The sequence below is a fragment of the Colossoma macropomum genome, unplaced genomic scaffold (genome assembly GCF_904425465.1).
Source record: "Colossoma macropomum unplaced genomic scaffold, Colossoma_macropomum, whole genome shotgun sequence".
NCBI lineage: Eukaryota > Metazoa > Chordata > Actinopteri > Characiformes > Serrasalmidae > Colossoma > Colossoma macropomum.
Genome location: NW_023494796.1, coordinates 17,441,678 through 17,459,480, shown reverse-complemented (window position 1 = coordinate 17,459,480; position 17,803 = coordinate 17,441,678). Strand labels below are relative to the sequence as shown.

Here is a 17,803-nt window from a genome sequence, read left to right as displayed (position 1 = left end):
GGGAGATAAACAGACATCAGTTCAGTCTGTGAAGGGCTGATGGAAGCTAACTGGTGAGGTACATTGATAGGAAATTTTTCTGGGTGCTCTTAGGGAGTTTTTCCTTGCCACTGTCGCCTTTGCTCATTGAAGCTTCTGTAAAGCTGCTTTGTTACAATGCCTGTTGTGAAAAGCACTATAAAAATAAACTTGACTTGACTTTACGGGTCCCATTCGCCACAGGCTGCCCTGTGCCAGGGACTCCAGTGCAACTGCCCCACCCCACCGCACAGTAGTAACACCACTGATGTGGTACGTTCTACGTTTTTGTTTTTGTTTTTGGTTTTGTTTTGTTTTGGCAATGTTTTTGCACAGATAACATTTCACAATGTACCATTCACCCTCCAGTCCATATGGTGTATTAATGTGATGGAAATGAAAGTGTGTGCAAACTTTTGAGTGGCAGTGTACACACACAAATAAGAGAGGAAAGCATGTACAAGCTCTGGTTATCGCCAAGAGTCTAGAGGATTGGGAACACACACCAGGCCAACCAGCTGGAAACCTATTCAGTAGACGCACGTATGAATTGACTCCCATTGACGCTAAGCCGCTTCGTGGCTCAGACAGGATGGCAGTAATTTCTCAAAGCCCCATACAGACCTGAATCCTTTATTGATTGGATTGATCATATCTCAGGCCCACTTCCACTGAGATGCAACCTGTATTGTCACAATGAGGCCCCTGACACAACAACCCAATTCCAACCAACTGCCTTTAGACATGGATAACAAACTCTCATGTTTTCCTTCTCTAACACACCAGCTCCCACCTAATAACTACTTCAGCACTTGTTTCTGTGGAGTGAATCCTTAGATGAACCACTGCTGGGTCCCTAAAAAGCTTTTCCACTGAATTTTAAATTATGTAAATGTTCTATACCACCAACAGGCTTTCTTTAGAACTGTACATCCAAGCCAAGATATTTTTAAGAGTGATGTGTTTCGCTGCTACTATTTGCTCTGAGCTTTATACTAGATTTTTTACCAGATTCTGGCCTAAAAGTTCTTTTTATGCCCTTTCAAGTCATAATTACAAGTTAAAACATCACAAACGTTTTTGATTGGTGAGTTTCTGGCTCATTGTTGACCTTTACTCTTCAATAATGGTGCTCGAAAGGAAGGTTTAAGTGGCTGATAGTATGGAATTCTTTACCATTCCAAAGGAAAACAGTAGTTCTTACTGATTTGGCTATAGACATTTTCTTACATCTGTGCATTATTGTACATTCTGCATTTTCTGTATTGAAAATATATTACAATAGATTTTATTCATATTTTGGAGTATGCTGAAAACATATCACAATAAATTTGTCATAGAGGCAGGGCCAAACAGATTAAGCTAACTAACCAGCTAACAAGATTTCCAAAGACTTCATGATTATGATAGAAAATAGGGCCATCCAAAAATGTTTATTATTAACAATAATCATAATGAACAATTCGTCTGTCACGAATTGCAGTTCAATAACAACACAACAAAACAAGCTTATGATCAGCACAATATCATTTTCAACTCAACAAGCGTTGGCGATAATTTGGACATTTCCGTTAATGACAGTTTCCATTGAAAGTAGTGCTCAACCATGGCTTATATGGAACCATTCTGAAGAGGCTATATCATGGAAAATTTCCCCACTCTTTGTTAGGTTTTGTATTCAGTTTTGTGATGTTACAAAAAACAACACATTTATGTACAGTCAAAAGTCACTTCGTTTATTCACAGCCATTAAGTACTTATTCAAAGTTCATTTTTCAGGAGATATTTCGGAGATAGATATTACATTAGTTATAAGGTAATTCACTTGCATAAGGAAGCTGAAAGTCAGAGTAAAGTAAGTAAAAAAAACAGCGATTTCCAGAAATAGAGTTCAAAAAATTATTGAAAGCTACAGAGAGAATGGGACTCTTATCAACCACCTGGAAGACACAGTAGACCAGCACAACTGTTCCCATCAGATAAACAGCACTTAAAACTTTTATCTTTGAGAAAGAGGAGAAAAACAAGAACTCAGCACTTTGGGTCTGAAAGGATGTGTAGCTGTCAAGGAAACAGACACAACAAACAAAGACGCTGCCGCTGTTCACAGATCAAAGGACTGACCACCCCAGAGTCCAGACCGCAGCACCACTGAATGTGTTAGGGATTACTTAGACGACGAGATGCAGAAAATGGAAAAAAACAACTTCTAAGACTGAACTTTGAAAAGAATGGAAGCCATAATAAAGGCAGAGTGTGGAAACACTAAACACTGAAAAGTTTGATATATTTAGTGCTGTCTTTGATCCTATTTTTATGCTGGAACCTTGTTGGAAAGTTCTTTAAAGTTATCAGATAACCCTCAAACTTAGAGAACAGAATGAGGCACCTCCTGTAAAGATGTCTAAATCACTTCGGCAGTATCAGAAATGTCAAGTGTTTGGTCACCTTCATCTGACAATACATGTCAAGGGTTATTCACATAAGGCAGGCTCACTCTGTCTATACAGCACTTGCTTCTCTGCCTTTCTTAACGGAACTGGACGCTGGCCGGATTCATAATACAACCTCAGGGTCATCTAATGGATCATTTTGACCTTCTCACCAGTCAGGGATGTCACATTTCATATTTTGAGTAGGTATAGGATGCATTATTGAATGAAGTGAATTATTTATGAGCTTGCGGAAGAGCTCATAAGGGAATTATAGCTGTGCATTATCGAGGGTGATGGACAATTAGGGACTGTTTAGGTGCATTTTCAGGCAGGGCACGTGTGTGAGGTGTGGTAGAATGATATACTCCACTGAGAATGAATGTCCTTGGTTCACCATTAGATCAGCTGAGTGGTTTTAATTGAAAAAGGTTTATCCAATTTCAGCATTCATTTACATTAATGTTGCTTAGACTAAACATCTCTTTACATTTACAGTCTTTGCTAAAGGAAGACTTCAGCACTTTTCAGCCAAATTGATGTCTGCTGCATCTGAAGCATACAGTCGATTTTCCATCGACAGTAATTTTCCTGTTTTTCCTGAAAAAAAAAAACAGAAAAAGACTTTACCTTAGTTATGATGGAAGCCAGTGGGAAGACATTTTAGCATCTGCCCAGAGTCCAGACCGCAGCACCACTGAATGTGTTAGGGATTACTTGAATGACGAGATGCAGAAAATGGGAAAAAAACAACTTCGAAGACTGAACTTTGAAAAGAATGGAAGCCATAATAAAGGCAAAGTGTGGAAACACTAAACACTGAAAAAAGTTTGATATATTTAGTGCTGATCCTATTTTTGTGCTGGAACCTTTTTTGGAAGTTTCTTTAATGGCATCAGACAACCCACAAACTTAGAGAACAGAACGAGGCACCTCCTGTAAAGATGTCTAAATCACTTCGACAGTATCAGACATATCAAGTGTCTCATAAGGGAATTGTAGCTGTGGGTTTGTAAGCCAATGGATTTTTGGGTTTTTCTACCTATGTGGAAATTGTTCAAAATGATTACCCATGGTTATTGACCATACACTACAGATGCTTTAGACATCCTCATTGTTTCTACACTCAGTGTCCATTTTATCAGCTCCACTGACCATATAGGAGCACTTTGTAGTTCTACAATTACAGACCATGTGTTTCTCTGCATGCTTTTTAGCCCCCTTTCACAGTTTTTAAACACTGTGTCCACTCACTGTCCACTCTATTAGATACTCCTACCTTGTTGGTCCACCTTGTAGATGTGAAGTAGCTCATCTGTTGCTGCACAGTTTGTGTTGGTCATCCTCTAGTCCTTCATCAGTGGTCACAGGACGCTGTTGGTTGGATATTTTTGGTTCTCAGTCCAGCAGCGACACGGAGGTGTTTAAAAACTCCAGCAGCACTGCTGTGTCTGATCCACTCGTACCAGCACAACACACACTGACACACGACCACCATGTCAGTGTCACTGCAGTGCTGAGAATGATCCACCACCCAAATAATCCCTGCGCTGTGGTGGTCCTGTAGAGGTCCTGGTTGTATGACATATTTGCGCAATGCATGCTGGGTATTGTAGTGAAAGAACATTGATGGATGAAAAAGGAACAAACTCTGAAGCTGGTCAAACTGATGAAGCTGAAGGATACAGTGCTGCACTACATAACATTATCTACACTGCAACAAATGAAGTGAAAACATCTTTAATCTAAACAATACAGCTAATATTTCTCATTTTGTGCTTGTAAGAATAAATAAAGATAAATAAGTTTACATAAACCTGGTTTACACATTTTTACTTATTTTACATTATTCATTCAGTAAAAGTGTCTTACTCAATTGGCAGATAATTTTACTTGTTTTGAGAAATGATGCAGATAATTATGGCTTATTTAAAACAAGTAATGGAACAAGACTTGATGACTTAATGACTTAATACATGTAAAATGTACAGAAACAGGTTAAATGATTGTTAAATATTCCTATAAAATATTGGATATGCTGACTGGACTGGAGATGTTTTCACTTACTTAGATATCATTTTTTTCAGTGTAACATGACAAATAACATATTAAATGCTCGTTTAGGCCAAAATGTTCCTTTAAAGTGTGCCACGGCTTTTGTTCTATAATCTGCTCTATTTTTCATTATTCTTAGTAGTAGTAGTAGTGGTGGTAGTAGTTGGCATCATGAAGAAATGTTATATAAAGGCTTTCACAGACTGTCATGGTATTTATATTCCCTTGAAAGGTTCTTAAGGGAACCAGAATTGACTTCTGCTCCTAAAAACCTGTTTTGGCACCTTTAAAGGCTCTCCTAAATCAGATATCGGTGATATTATTGATGTCTATTAGATGTAGAAGGTTACGAAATCACTTATCACTCGGACTTGAAGACGCTTTGCATTAGCCAACTAAGGCCGTGTTCAGTTTGGACGTCTCTTCCCTTTAGCCGTGAGTTAATTTTACACAGTGGTGTGGACTTGAAGCCCTTGATAGCCACTCTCTGTTTTCCTCACCATCTCTCATGGGGGTCACTGTGTTCCTTTTGGCAATGGCAGATGTCGTACAGTACTCAGACGTGGGAAGTTAAGCGTGGGAAAAGAGGCATGCATGGGCATGACTAATGTTGAGGCTTGCATTTCATTATATATATATATATATAATATATATATATTATATATATATATATATATATATATATACATATATATATTTAAATATAAATTTTTATATAGAAGAAGTCTCTTCTGAACACAGAACAGCATAAAATATTTTAACAGTTTTAAAATATTTTTAAAGTTTTATTTTGGAGTACTTTTGAACTCCAGTTATAGGAGTTTATGACAGCACTTCATATACTTTCACTCAGCCAATGAGCTGCTCTGCTCACCAACCAATCAGTGCTCAGTAGCAGCAAGGCAGACAGTCAGTACTCAGTAGCAGTAATTTAGTACAAATTGTTTTTTTAGTCGTCTATCTCCATTCAACCCTATTCAGTGAGAAATTGTTCGCAGGTGCCCTCTACTGTTTTACAGTCATGTTTTTGATATAACAAGGGAAATAAAAAGTGTCCAGGCTCCCTTTAACCTCCAGCAGCACTGCAGTGTAGAGACCTGCACCTGTTCTGTGGGGGTCCTGAGTACTGAAGAACAGTGTCAAAGGCAGCTAACAAAGTATGCAGAGAAACAGATGCACTACATTCTGTGACTGTAGAACTTTAGAACAAAATGCTCCTATATGGTAAGTGGAGCTGATAAAATGGACAGTGAGTACAAGAAAACGATTCTAATGAAGTGGCTAATTGGTATGTTTTACCTGAGCCAGTATTCAGCTATATATCATCTAACACTTTTATAAGAGCAGTTTCTGTACTGTGGTGAGGTCGGAAGCCTGATTGCCTGGTTACCTCTTATTGCTTCTCATTACCTCTCAGTAAGGCATTAATGATGTGCTACTGTAGTGACGTGTTGTTGCCTCAGCGCTGGTTGAGCTAGATGCTAACCTGTCATCACTCTGTAATGACCATAGGGTCTGTGAGTGTGTGCATGTGTCGTGACAAACAAGCTCGTCACGCCCATGGTGGTGTTGTGTGGGTGCGAATGAGCTAGTGTTGAAAAAAACGGACACATCAGCCACCATCATCTATTGCCGGATTTTAAACAGGTTTCTTCTATTAAACAGCACTCGCTGAGTGTTGCATCTCAATTTCACACTCATGTAGCTGTAAATAAGGGCAGTGTCATATAATAAGAACATAATTTTTGCACCATCTTAAAATCAGCCAGAGGGATCTTTCACATTAATGTACTTTAATTAACCACCAAACAGATTGTAGATCTACACTCTTCAAAATAAAGGCTCATAAAGGGTGTTTGGCTTGGATGTGATGAGCTACGAAAAACTTTAATTGGCATATTTTACATTATGTAGAGGTTGTTTAACTGCTTAAATGGCCAGGGTCCACCAGCAGGCCCAAAGTTTCATTACACACTTCTGTAACCTAAGAATAGCTCAAACTATTTGCATTGACGTCCCTGTAGTTACTGAATAATAAGCCTTACTAGTAATAAGCCTGGGATTTTAAGGAGTTAAATTTTAAGGTTTTTCATACTCGCACATGCACAAAAATATGGCACCTATTTTTTTAAGCTGACTTGACATGGTACCCATATGATAAAAAAACTAAAATTTCACTTTTTTTGAAATAAAACCATTTCATTAACTATGTAAGCACTGTTAAATGTACTGTTCCCTCCTGTGTCCATACAGCCCATATATGGAGACTAAGCTCCAAAAACAGCCCATTATAAACTCATTGTTTTTGTTCTTTTACATATATTCACCTATTCAGCCTACAGCAGTTTAGTCCTGCCCACTCACACTGAAGTTATAATTAGCGTTTCAACTATGCTTTTTAAATGAGCCACAATAACGAGAAATCAGAACAGTGCTCATCTACATATATCTGTCTTAAAGGCCCAGCAACAAAAACAGCCTGTGTAATTGTAAGGGATAAAGAGTGGTAGGAAATGGACATTTAAAAATGAATGGCAGTTTTTGGTACATAAAACCACACAAACAGGTCTCAGGGTATGAAATAACACACAAGGAAAAATATGGGATACAGGCCTTTTGAAGTAGAGGTTATAGCAAGAAGAATACAAAGGGCATATATTACCTGGAGCACCATACATCCAGACATCCAGTGACAAGGACAGAGACAGTAGAGGATAGTGAGAGGTGTCATGACCCTCTGGACACAAGCTGACCAACAGTTTTGTTTATGAGGAGGACTGCCTTGTCACTGAAGTAGACACAAGAGAACTAAACACACACAAATGTGCACATTACAGGTTTGAGAACTGAAATGTTTGATTTTCACTGTTACATTTCAGTTAAGTGAGAACAAATATCTGCAATAACAGGTTTTGTTAGCATGAAACAGCTAGTATTAATGCTTTGGGTGTATTTTTCAACACTCAGCTTTCTTTGTTGCTATGAAGAGCAAATTATATTTAAATATTTGTTTTCTTTTCCACACTATTGTTGAAAGCACATATGAAAACATCTTTTAGTTTTAACTGGTTTAAACAGCTGAAAGATTTGAGTGATCGTGAGTGACATCATTACAAGGAGATATAATGTGGGTTTTGGCAATCCCCCAATTCACAAATATTATTGGTTAATGTTATTTATCAATATAATATTGTACTTTTGTATGTTGTTTTGGTTTTTCCATTTTTGCAAAGCAGGATGGCAAGACAAACCACTTGCCATTTAACTCACCTTTTAGTACAAACCCAAATCCAGAATGTTGGGACAGTAGGAAAAATGAAAATAAAAACAGACAGCAATGATTTGCAAATCCTTTTTAACCTGTATTTCAAACAGTACAAAGACAAGATGTTTAATGATTAAATGTTTCAACTAAATTATTTTTTGCATATACACACATTTCTAAATACCACTATGTTACATCAACTTTCCTTTTAACAGCGTTCAGAAATCATTTGGGATCTGAGGATTGTTGTAGCTGTGAAAGTAGAATTTTTCCTGATTCTTGCTTGATATAACACTTCAGGTGCTCAACAGTCCAGGGTCTCCATTTCTTGTATATTTCGCTTTTTACGTGCCACACGTTTTCAAAGGGAGACAGGTCTGGACTGCAGGCAGGCCAGTCTAGCATCTGCACTCTCTTACTACAAAGCCATACTTTTGTAACACATGCAGAATCCTTGAAAAAGACGTCATCTAGATGGCAGCATATGTTGCTCTAAAATGCATATGTACCCCTCAGCATTAATGCTGTCTTGTAAGATGCACAAGTTATCCACTAAAACACTCCTATACCATGACAGACGCTGGCTTTTGAACTTTGCTTTGGTGACAATCAGGATGGTCCTTTTACTCTTTGTCTCAAGAACATCCATCATGTCCTAAAACATTTTAAAAGTGGACTCGTCAGACCACAGCACACGCTTCCAGTTTGCCTCAGTCCAGATGACCTTTAGCCCGGAGAAGTCGGCGGTGTTTCTGGATGTTGCTGATATATAGCATCCATTTTGCATAGTAGAGTCTTGACTTGCATTTGTAGATGCAACAATGAACTGTGTTTACTGACAAGGGTTTTCCAAAGTATTCTGGAGCTTATGTAGTTATATTCATTACTTTTTGTACCTGAATCTGTGAAAAGTTCCCAAACTAGGGTTTTTGAGTATTCCACAAACTTTCCAGTCTTACTCTGCCACAGTGCTAATTTTTTTAAACATGTTACAGGCATCAAATTTAGAATTAGTGTAGATTTTCAAAAATCAATAAAGTTGAGAAGGTAAAAGATTAAATATCTTTTCTTTGTACTGTTTTCAATTGAAGACCTTTTACAAATCACTGCTTTTTATTTTTATTTGCATTATACATACTGTTGCAACTTTTTTGGAATTGGGTTTTTATATTAAGTTATTGTGAACTGGTGATAAAAACAGATTTTATTTTAGAAAAACAAAACATTTTGGAAAAAGTTGGATGTACTAAAGCTTTTATGGGCACTATATTTTCTTTCATCTGGCATCAGAGCCATAGGTCAATAAAAACTGCCCCTCTGAAAGCTCAGGCAGAGGAGATTTAGTTTGTGACTGGTAGTGCTGTATCTGTACACTAGATGGTACTGCTGACTAAAATGACTAGACTGAAAGTTTGTTTGTAACCTCTGGACAGTCTGACATCATCTGCTCTTCATTTGAGTAGTAAATGATTCATTTGCTTTGATGAATAGTAATATGAACTGTATCAGAATCTAAGGCAAGACTACATACTCTAAAAAATAAAGGCGCCAAGAAGTTTTTTTAGAAAAACTTTTAGTTTTAATGGATGTTTTTTAGAGAACCATTGGCTATGCAGAGCCCTTAAAATGGTGTAGAACCTTTACACTATGTGAAGGTTCTTTAAACTTTGAAAAGTTTCATCACACTTACAGATCTCCTTTTCAAACAAGGTTCTTTAGGGAACTAAAAGTGGTTCTTCTATGGCATCTCAAAGAACCCGTTTTTAAAGAATGTAGTACAATAATGTGCAAAATCTGTATTAATCTTTGTATCTTATTACATGTAAGCTGTACAGACAGCTTATTTTGTGACAGACACATACATTCCAGTGTGTTCAGTTTTCTATCAGCAGCCATCTTGAAGCTTGAATTTTGTACATGCTTTTGCCTGTATTTTTATAACAGTGTGTTTATACAGTGTAAGAAACCAATAAGTAAGTCAGTTTGAGATTACATAACCACTCAACTTGGTTTGAGGCTGGTTTGTGATGATTTAGGCATGCAGTTAGCATAATGCTAACACAGTGTACATAGGCGTCCATTACCTGTTAGCTACATTAGCATCATAGTTCCAGTAAAAAAAAAAAAATAGATAACCCTACTAGAAAAAACAGCATAGACCAGTATATGTGTGTTTTGGATGCTGCATATTTACTTTTTTACGAAACTAGCACTTCAGCTCTCAAAATACGTCACTGATTAGGTGGTTTATTCTCTTTTTTTACTCTTTTGGATTATCAGTGTAAAAGTCTGTAAACTTTTCAGTGTTCTGCAATGCATTATTTACCGCTGTAGGGTGTACTAATGGCCCGTCTGGTGCCAGACACACATCCATTTCAGTGTGTATTTCAGTTTTCTTTGAAGGATCAGCTCTTAATCTTCTGGGTCAATATCATTTAACCCTAGAACTTGCAGCCTGCATAGCACGTGTGCTGAATTTCACATGCGTTTCTGTCACTGCAGCCAACATGTTTACACTTTGTAGTAAGATTAGCCATAATCTGCTATTTGAACATATGCTTTACCTACATAGAATACTTACTGGATGTACATTCCATCTAGAGTGGAAATCCGTTTTCGGATTTAAAAACAAACACGGGAAAGTGCTTAAAAAGAGTAGAGTTAAAGGTGCGTCACATGGGCATTATACTTCAGCTTTTAAGTGGTTGCAGCACATGTTAACTTTCAGATTCCTGATGATGTTTAAGATCACCTTTGTATAATGTTGCGTCAAGAACATGTTTTACTCCTGTGGCGGGATTATGGAAGCCCTGAACGGACATAACCTCAGAACCTGAATCGGTTTTTTCGAATGATACGAAGCAAAGTCATCCTGAATCACTATTAGAGACTGTGTTCTGTGATCTCCTCATCTTTAGAAAGGATAGGGATTAATTTGAGGAATTTGAATCATAGTATAATACACAGCTCTAGGAAAAACCTTTAATGGGTAGAAGTTTTATATTATGTGGTGGTTTCTTAAAGGTTAAAAAGATTCTTTATACTTAATTGGAAGTGGAATGTGGCACTGCTGGTTCTGTTTACCAAACCAGAAAACTAACTATTATGATACATATCGAGTACTGTAAAATGTAGTTAAAGTATTATGATGTCACACTTTTGCCATATCACCCACCCCTAATTGGAAGGTTCTTTAGCAAAACAGAACTGGTTCTTGTATGGTGCTCTTTTTGTCATCCTTATTTTGTTGTAAATATGTTTATTCACCTCCTGCATCTGTGCCAGTGTAGTCACTAGAAAGAGAATTTCTGGTTTAATGACTAGCCCCCTTTGGATGGTGTGTCTGGAGGGGCTTTGGGGCTAACACTTCAAGACGGGTTTTGAAATGTTCTTTCTTTTAGATCTAGCTCTACACTATTAAAAAAAGATGAGTAAGGGTTCTTTAGTAAAGAAAATGGTTCTATATAGAACCATGAACCCTCAAAAAACCCTTGGCATGATTAAATGGTTCTTTGCATTATGATATGGTTCTTCAGATTGATGGAGAATCTTCTGTATATGGTAGAAATGTTCTTATATTGTTACAGTGTCAAGATTGTAATAATAGAAGAACGATTTGTGGTGCCATATAGAACCCTTTTCAAAAAGGTTTGATATAGAACCATCTAAAGCACATTCTCCATCAATCTGAAGAACACTTTCACAATGCAAAGAACCATTTAATCATGCAAAGAATTCTTTAAGTGTTCATGGTTCTATATAGAACCATTTACTTCACTAAAGAACCCTTGAAGAAGCATCTTTTTAAGTGTGGAACTGGCTAAAGTTAAAAGCCTCAGCATGCTTCTTGTAATTGTGGAGGAAACTAACAACCGCAGATGTTGCACGGAGGTTTCGTTTGCATGTCACGCACATGGGAGCTGGACGAACTTTGCAGACAAAAATGGGTGCTTTCAGTTTTGCACCACCCTCATGAACTTCGTAGAAGGAACCCAGAAAATTAGCAATTATGCTGGGAAGACAAAGGTGGGGGAGAGACTGGATTCCCAGTGGTTGTATGATATATTTGTTTAATGCATGCTGGGTATTGTAGTTAAGCTTATCATTCACTCCCCAGTCCACCCCTACAGCAGTTTAGCCCTGCCAATTCATGCTGAAGATATAAGGAGTGTTTCAGTCTGGACTGCTTTTTGAATGAGGCACAATATAGGGACAATACAGCCAATCAGACCTTATTGGCATATATCAGTTTTAAAGATACAGTAATAGCCTGTTTATTTCTAAGAGACAAACAAGGATTAAGTGTAGGTTTCAATGTTGGGTTGATGTTTTAGGATAGCTGAATGTAAGTTATAAGGTGAGCATCTACACTCTTCAAAGTAAAGGGTTTCTTGGAGCCCTATAGAAGAACCATTTTTGGTTCCCTTAAAGAACCTTTCAATAGATACTTCGTAAAAGAATCACATTCATAGAACATCTGCATAATGTTAAGATTCTACCAATTAATGGTTTTTTTTTTCTTAGAACTGTACGTCCAATCGAAGAACCATTTAGGAACTTCATTTTTAAGATTGTAGAGGGGGCCTTTAAAATAAGGCTGATGATTCAGAGTGAACAGGACACATATGCATCATATGTTGACAGCAACAACTTGATTTTGTAAGATTTTACAGGTTAGACACTTTATTTGTTGCTGAAAAGGAAATCAGCTTCTCTTAGGCACCAAAAAATGTGGATGTCTATGTAGTTTTGTCACAGGCTGCACTGTAGAGATGAGACTAATAAGGCCTGCTGTGTTGCACAACGAGCAGGCTGGACTGATCAGGACTGTTTGTGGGTGGAATGCTAAGTTGTCAACATGACCGAGTGAACATGTAGTTGGAGATCTTTCACATTCATTTGATTGGCTGTGATCTAGTCTTTGGATTGGGGGCGGGGTTTCGCAGTCATAACAAAGGTTGGGAAAAGCCTGTTCAAAGAGGCTTATTTGCAAGAGGTATGGGAAAGACCAGCCCTGACTAGACACTGTTTAAAGGAGAATTCCACCAATTTTTCACAATTTCTGTATGATTCAATGGAGATGTAGACAATGTCATTTAGAGTGGTTTGTGAAATGGTTCATTATAGAGAAATTAATCAACTCTTTTATTTTTCTGTTTTTTTATTTATCATCTTATTTTCTTTACAGTGGTGGGGATAGGATCCAGGGGTTGTGATATCTACAGTGCAAATATAACCATTTTATTTACTATCCAAAACCACCCGTGAACCTACACAAGTCTTCTTAGTTTTATATGTAATATTGAGTGTAGTAAAATAGTGGAAAATATAAAAAAAAGTTTTCTCTGGGGACGATTTTGCCTTAAAATGACATGCATGTACCCCTTCACCTCGAATGTATTTTAAAAATAGGTTATAGGCCAAAAATAAAAAAACAAAACTATCGTAAAACAATGTCTCAGGTGTTTAGCGGCGTATCAACAACCATTTTGTGTAATACTTTCTTTGTGAGGGAGCTTTTTTGTTTTTAACCCCTTACAGTCCCAGGCTTACTACATACTAGGGTTTATTATTAAGTAACTACAGGGACTTTAATGCAAACTGGCTGAGGTATTCTTAGGCTATAGAAGTATGTAATAAAACTTTGGACCCGCCAGTGGGCCTTGGCCATTTTAATAGGGGTTCACATAGACATTACAATCTAGTGCTGATTGTATGATGCTTGCTTACTATTCACACTATTCTATTCACTGGTCCACCATAAGTGGACCCTTGTTTTATGAAAATCAATATAATATCCCTACACACAATAAATATCTTAATTATCCAATTGAAGTAGTCAAATCTTTGACCTTCCAGGAGTGGGTTCAGTTGTGTTTCGTGCTGCATTTCTTAAATATCCATTTGAAAATGATCTATTTTTACACGGTGTAGTATCCTGCTAATAAAGCCTGCCTTAGAATCATCTCTGCTGTATTCAGTTGGTCAGCAAAGGCAATAGATGACCTGTGGACTCTGGACCTAGGGAACTTTAAAGTCCCAAAGACCCTTCCAAAGCAGATTAGACACCCAGCAGGGCCTTTGTCAAAATGCAATCAGCTTACAGCAGATTTGCATTGTAAATAAAGGTAATTTATTATCCCACTGTTGTCTTAGCTCTGATGTTTGTGTAGATCTCATGGCTCCAGTAGAGCTCCCAACATCACTGTGAAATCCATCTTATTCAAATGTTTTGATGAAAAATCATTCCCCGTTATCCCGTATGTTTTTTTGGTCCGCCAAGACATGTTTGGTATCTGAAATTTAGCTTCTATGGTTTTGCACTGGAGCTACGAGGCTAATTTTGCTAACAAGTGATGGAAACTTACACCCCAACTACACATAGCACCTGCATCAAACTATATTACATTTTTGATGATAAAGAATCTCCAGTAGACTTGCTTATGTGTTTTTTTGACACTGTTTGACATACTGTTATCTATAATAATAAAAATGCATGCAATCTAGCTAAATAGCTAAGTGCTAGCCACCATCTTGGAGCTTGAGTTGGGTCTGTACATTTGTATCTTTTTTATAGATAACAATATCATAGTGTTGGAAATCATAAAAGCAAATCTGTTTGAAATTCAACAACTTGACATGGTTTGAGGGATGTGTGTAATGATTTAGGTACAATGCTAATTGTTCAGGTGCTAGCTCTCATTACTTGTTAGCTACATTAGCTCTATTAAAGAAGCAAACTTCAGACACATCTCTTGGCTGGTCGACTACATTTGAGGTAAGGAGGAACTTGTGTGAACCAGATTTTTTTCTTTTTGCTAAACTATTATTTTTAACTCCCAAGTGTTGTGTTTAGAATAAACAAGAAATGGGTGATGTCAATAACTGACTGCTTGGATTATGTTTATGTGGTCTTTTTATGTTCAGTCAGCTCTGAGCAAAGCTTAAACACTCTAAATCAGTAAGGGGTGCTGGCAAGATTGTGGGGATTGACTGTTGATTACAGAATTGGAGCCAATTCCATCAATTCAGCTTATGATGATGGTCCCTTTTTATATTATTTTTTTGGCGAATACAAAGGGTTCTGCTATTGTTACAACTTATATAGAACCTTTTTATGGTGCTACACAGAACCCTCTTCTTCTCAGAACCTTTTTCTTTTAATAATTTTGGATTCATATGTGCATTTAATACTCAACACTTCAATTCTAAGGAACTTCAAAGTAAATACAAAGTTTTTTCTTTTATTATACTACACAAGAATTCAACATTTAAAATGTACACTACTTTACAATACAGATTTACAGTCAACTTGTGTCAGTGCTTAAAAAAATAAAGATGATTGTGTGCAAATACATGTCTTACATGGCGATCTATACACAGAGTAAAGCAATATGACATCCACCGTCATATAAATAAGGCACTTTACCATTCTTACATTCCATCCGCTCTCAGTGTTGGCACCACTTCTTTTGGACTTCTCTTGAAACGTTACTTTCAGTGTGCATCTTTATGAGGCTGTACAGTCTTCCTTGCTTATGGAATATAACTATGAGCTATCAAGTACTGTAACTGCAAATTGCACCAAAAATACAAACCACATGTCAGCATCGCTTGGCTCTATGATCAAACTGAATGACAGTTTAGACAGGGTCAGAGGCTGCTGTAATGCTTTATCATCAGTAGTCCATTTGGAGACTAGTGTTTCATGTCTGTAGTCTATAAAGAGCAGCTCAGCCAGCCATCCATAGAGTGAAGGGTATTAGGATTGTGGGTAATGTAGTCGAGGGTGCCAGGCCAAAGCACACGATGGACATCACTCCCAGAAGGACAGTCAGAAGCACGCTTCTTTGGTCACGGATGGCCATTTTCAGACAATTACAGAACTGAAAAGACAAAGAGAAAACATGTCAATGACCTATTGACCAATAAGGTACTTTTGACAAATAGCACCAAATTATGAATCTTCTGACCTTTGAATTGTGTTGTTGTAAGGGTGACTGCCTACATTTGGCAGAATTAACTGATTTTTCCACATACGGGGTTCATGTTTTGTTCTACTTGTATCAATGCTTACTTAATGAAGTGCACTTATTGGACCTTTACATAATATTATCTGAGAAAAGTCTCTTTTGCTGTGCGCAAACGGTCTTTGATGGTCTGCGTAGTAAATTAACTTTAAAAAAACACACAAACACCTGTATTGGGCATCATTCAGGAAGACCTGGACTAGTATGTCATCTAACATTAACTTCAGAATCTCAAATGACCCCATACTGACTACAAAGTGCTCTACAGAGGGAATGAAATAAGTGGCTTATTTACCGTGCACTAAATGGGCAACGAAGAGCCAACTGGAATATGCTCAAAGCAAACCTAGCCAGGAGGACTAAAACTAGCAGGACTTACAGCACTATTAGGGCTGAATCTCAAATGGCTCCCTACTCCCCATGTAGTGCACTACGCAGGTCATAAAATAATAACTTCTGCATCCAAAGAGCGCAACGTATGTCTAAAAGAAAGCAATTTGGGATCGAGTCATAAACTGTAAGACTCCCCATTGAACATTTAGTGCACTTTTTATGTCTATTAGCCAACTTACCTAGCGCACTACGTAGGGAGTAAGGGGGAGATTTGAGATCCAGCCTAGAATTGCCTCAAGAATGTAAACACTAAGTTAGCCAGCGTCTTTACCTTCTCCGTCTGCTGGCTCACAGGTGTCCCGTATCTGCAGTAAGTGACAAAATGCTCGCAGTTATTCCACAGCAAGCTGTACGGAATGGCCCCGACGAGCTTCTCGGCTCTTCTGGCCACGTCCTCGTTCGACATGGCCGGCGTTTTCACCCTCCTGTCCATGTCGTTGACCAGGATGCTGGCGCCGTACGCGAAGTCCTCCACCGAGTCGACTCGTATGCTCGCGTTCCTGTAAATGCAGCCCAGAATGAGCCTCTTGTTGGTCACCACCGTCGTGATTAGCCTCTGATCGTTGGTCAGCACCGGCATGATGTCCGGCATCAGGTGAGCCACTTTGTTGTCCCCCAGGTAGATGCCAAAGTGGATGAAGAGAGTGCGCTGCACTTCCAGCAGGTCGCCTCTCTTGAAGGGGGGCGCTGTTGTCGTTGTTTTCGGTCCGCACTCGTCCGCCGACCACGACTTTTTGTTGAACACGTGGAAGTTAGTGAGAAGAAAAAGCTTCTCGAGGAGAAACGTTAGCGAGTCCAGCATGTTTGGGGGGCGTGTGTGAGTGCCTGGTCAGTCTGAGGCGAAGTCCGCAGGTTTGGACGTGATTTATATCCCCCAGGCTATGAGGAGGAGACTGCAGTGGACGGAGGGATTATGCTATTGGCTGAAAGTGCTGCTCCCATGAAACTTCTTCCCCAAAGTCTGTTACTGAAGTTCACTCAGTGATAGGGCTGCCCTATTATGGCAGAAATCATAATCACGATTGTTTTGGTCAATGTCGAGATCATAATTACTCACTGACTTTGGAAACATCATACATTTGTTGAACATTTGAAAAAAAAGTTGTCATTTTAACAGTGGACTTCCTTGAACTTTCAATGTACTTAAATTAAAAAGATTAAAAACGTATGAAAGATAACAAATAGATATACATTAAATAAATAATATAAAAATAATACATAAAAATGAATATGATCAATTATGTTGTAATTTACTTCCACAACCTGCCGAAAACTACGAAACATATAAAATAATAAATACAAATAAAGTTAGACCAAAATAAATTCAATGGGTTTTATACAGGGGTGTAAAGGAAAGGGGTTAGACTTATATCACAAGACAAAACAAGAGACACAATGCAGCACAATAGTCGTTTTATCTTGATTATCTTGTTCTCATAATCTTTGGAAGCCAAAATTGTAATTGCAAATAAAATTTGATTAATCGCCTAGCGCTACTCAGTACGTGAGATTCCAAACTTGATTTATTTGCTGTAGTATATGACTAACTGGACAGTGAGACAATGAGGGTCAGTGAAATTTTACCAGTTTTACAAAATATCTGCATAATT

At 37.9% G+C, this 17,803-nt stretch overlaps 1 protein-coding gene across 1 annotated transcript; it reads right to left on the bottom strand.

Annotated features, from left to right (window-relative positions):
• Positions 1-15,017: 15,017 nt before the first annotated feature.
• Positions 15,018-17,052, bottom strand: lrata (lecithin retinol acyltransferase a). The gene is made up of 2 exons (XM_036582993.1): positions 16,465-17,052; positions 15,018-15,656 (listed from the first exon to the last, which is right to left on the bottom strand). The coding sequence occupies exons 1-2, from the start codon at positions 16,993-16,995 to the stop codon at positions 15,504-15,506; spliced, it is 684 nt and encodes a 227-aa protein (XP_036438886.1). The 5' UTR covers positions 16,996-17,052; the 3' UTR covers positions 15,018-15,503.
• Positions 17,053-17,803: the final 751 nt, after the last annotated feature.

Bases quoted from the DNA above. Each gene is read 5' to 3' on its own strand.
- lrata (XM_036582993.1), bottom strand. From the start codon at position 16,995: ATGCTGGACTCGCTAACGTTTCTCCTCGAGAAGCTTTTTCTTCTCACT. The intron at 15,657-16,464 runs GTAAAGACGCTG...TTGTCTTTTCAG, and splicing joins TGAGCCAGCAGACGGAGAAG to TTCTGTAATTGTCTGAAAAT.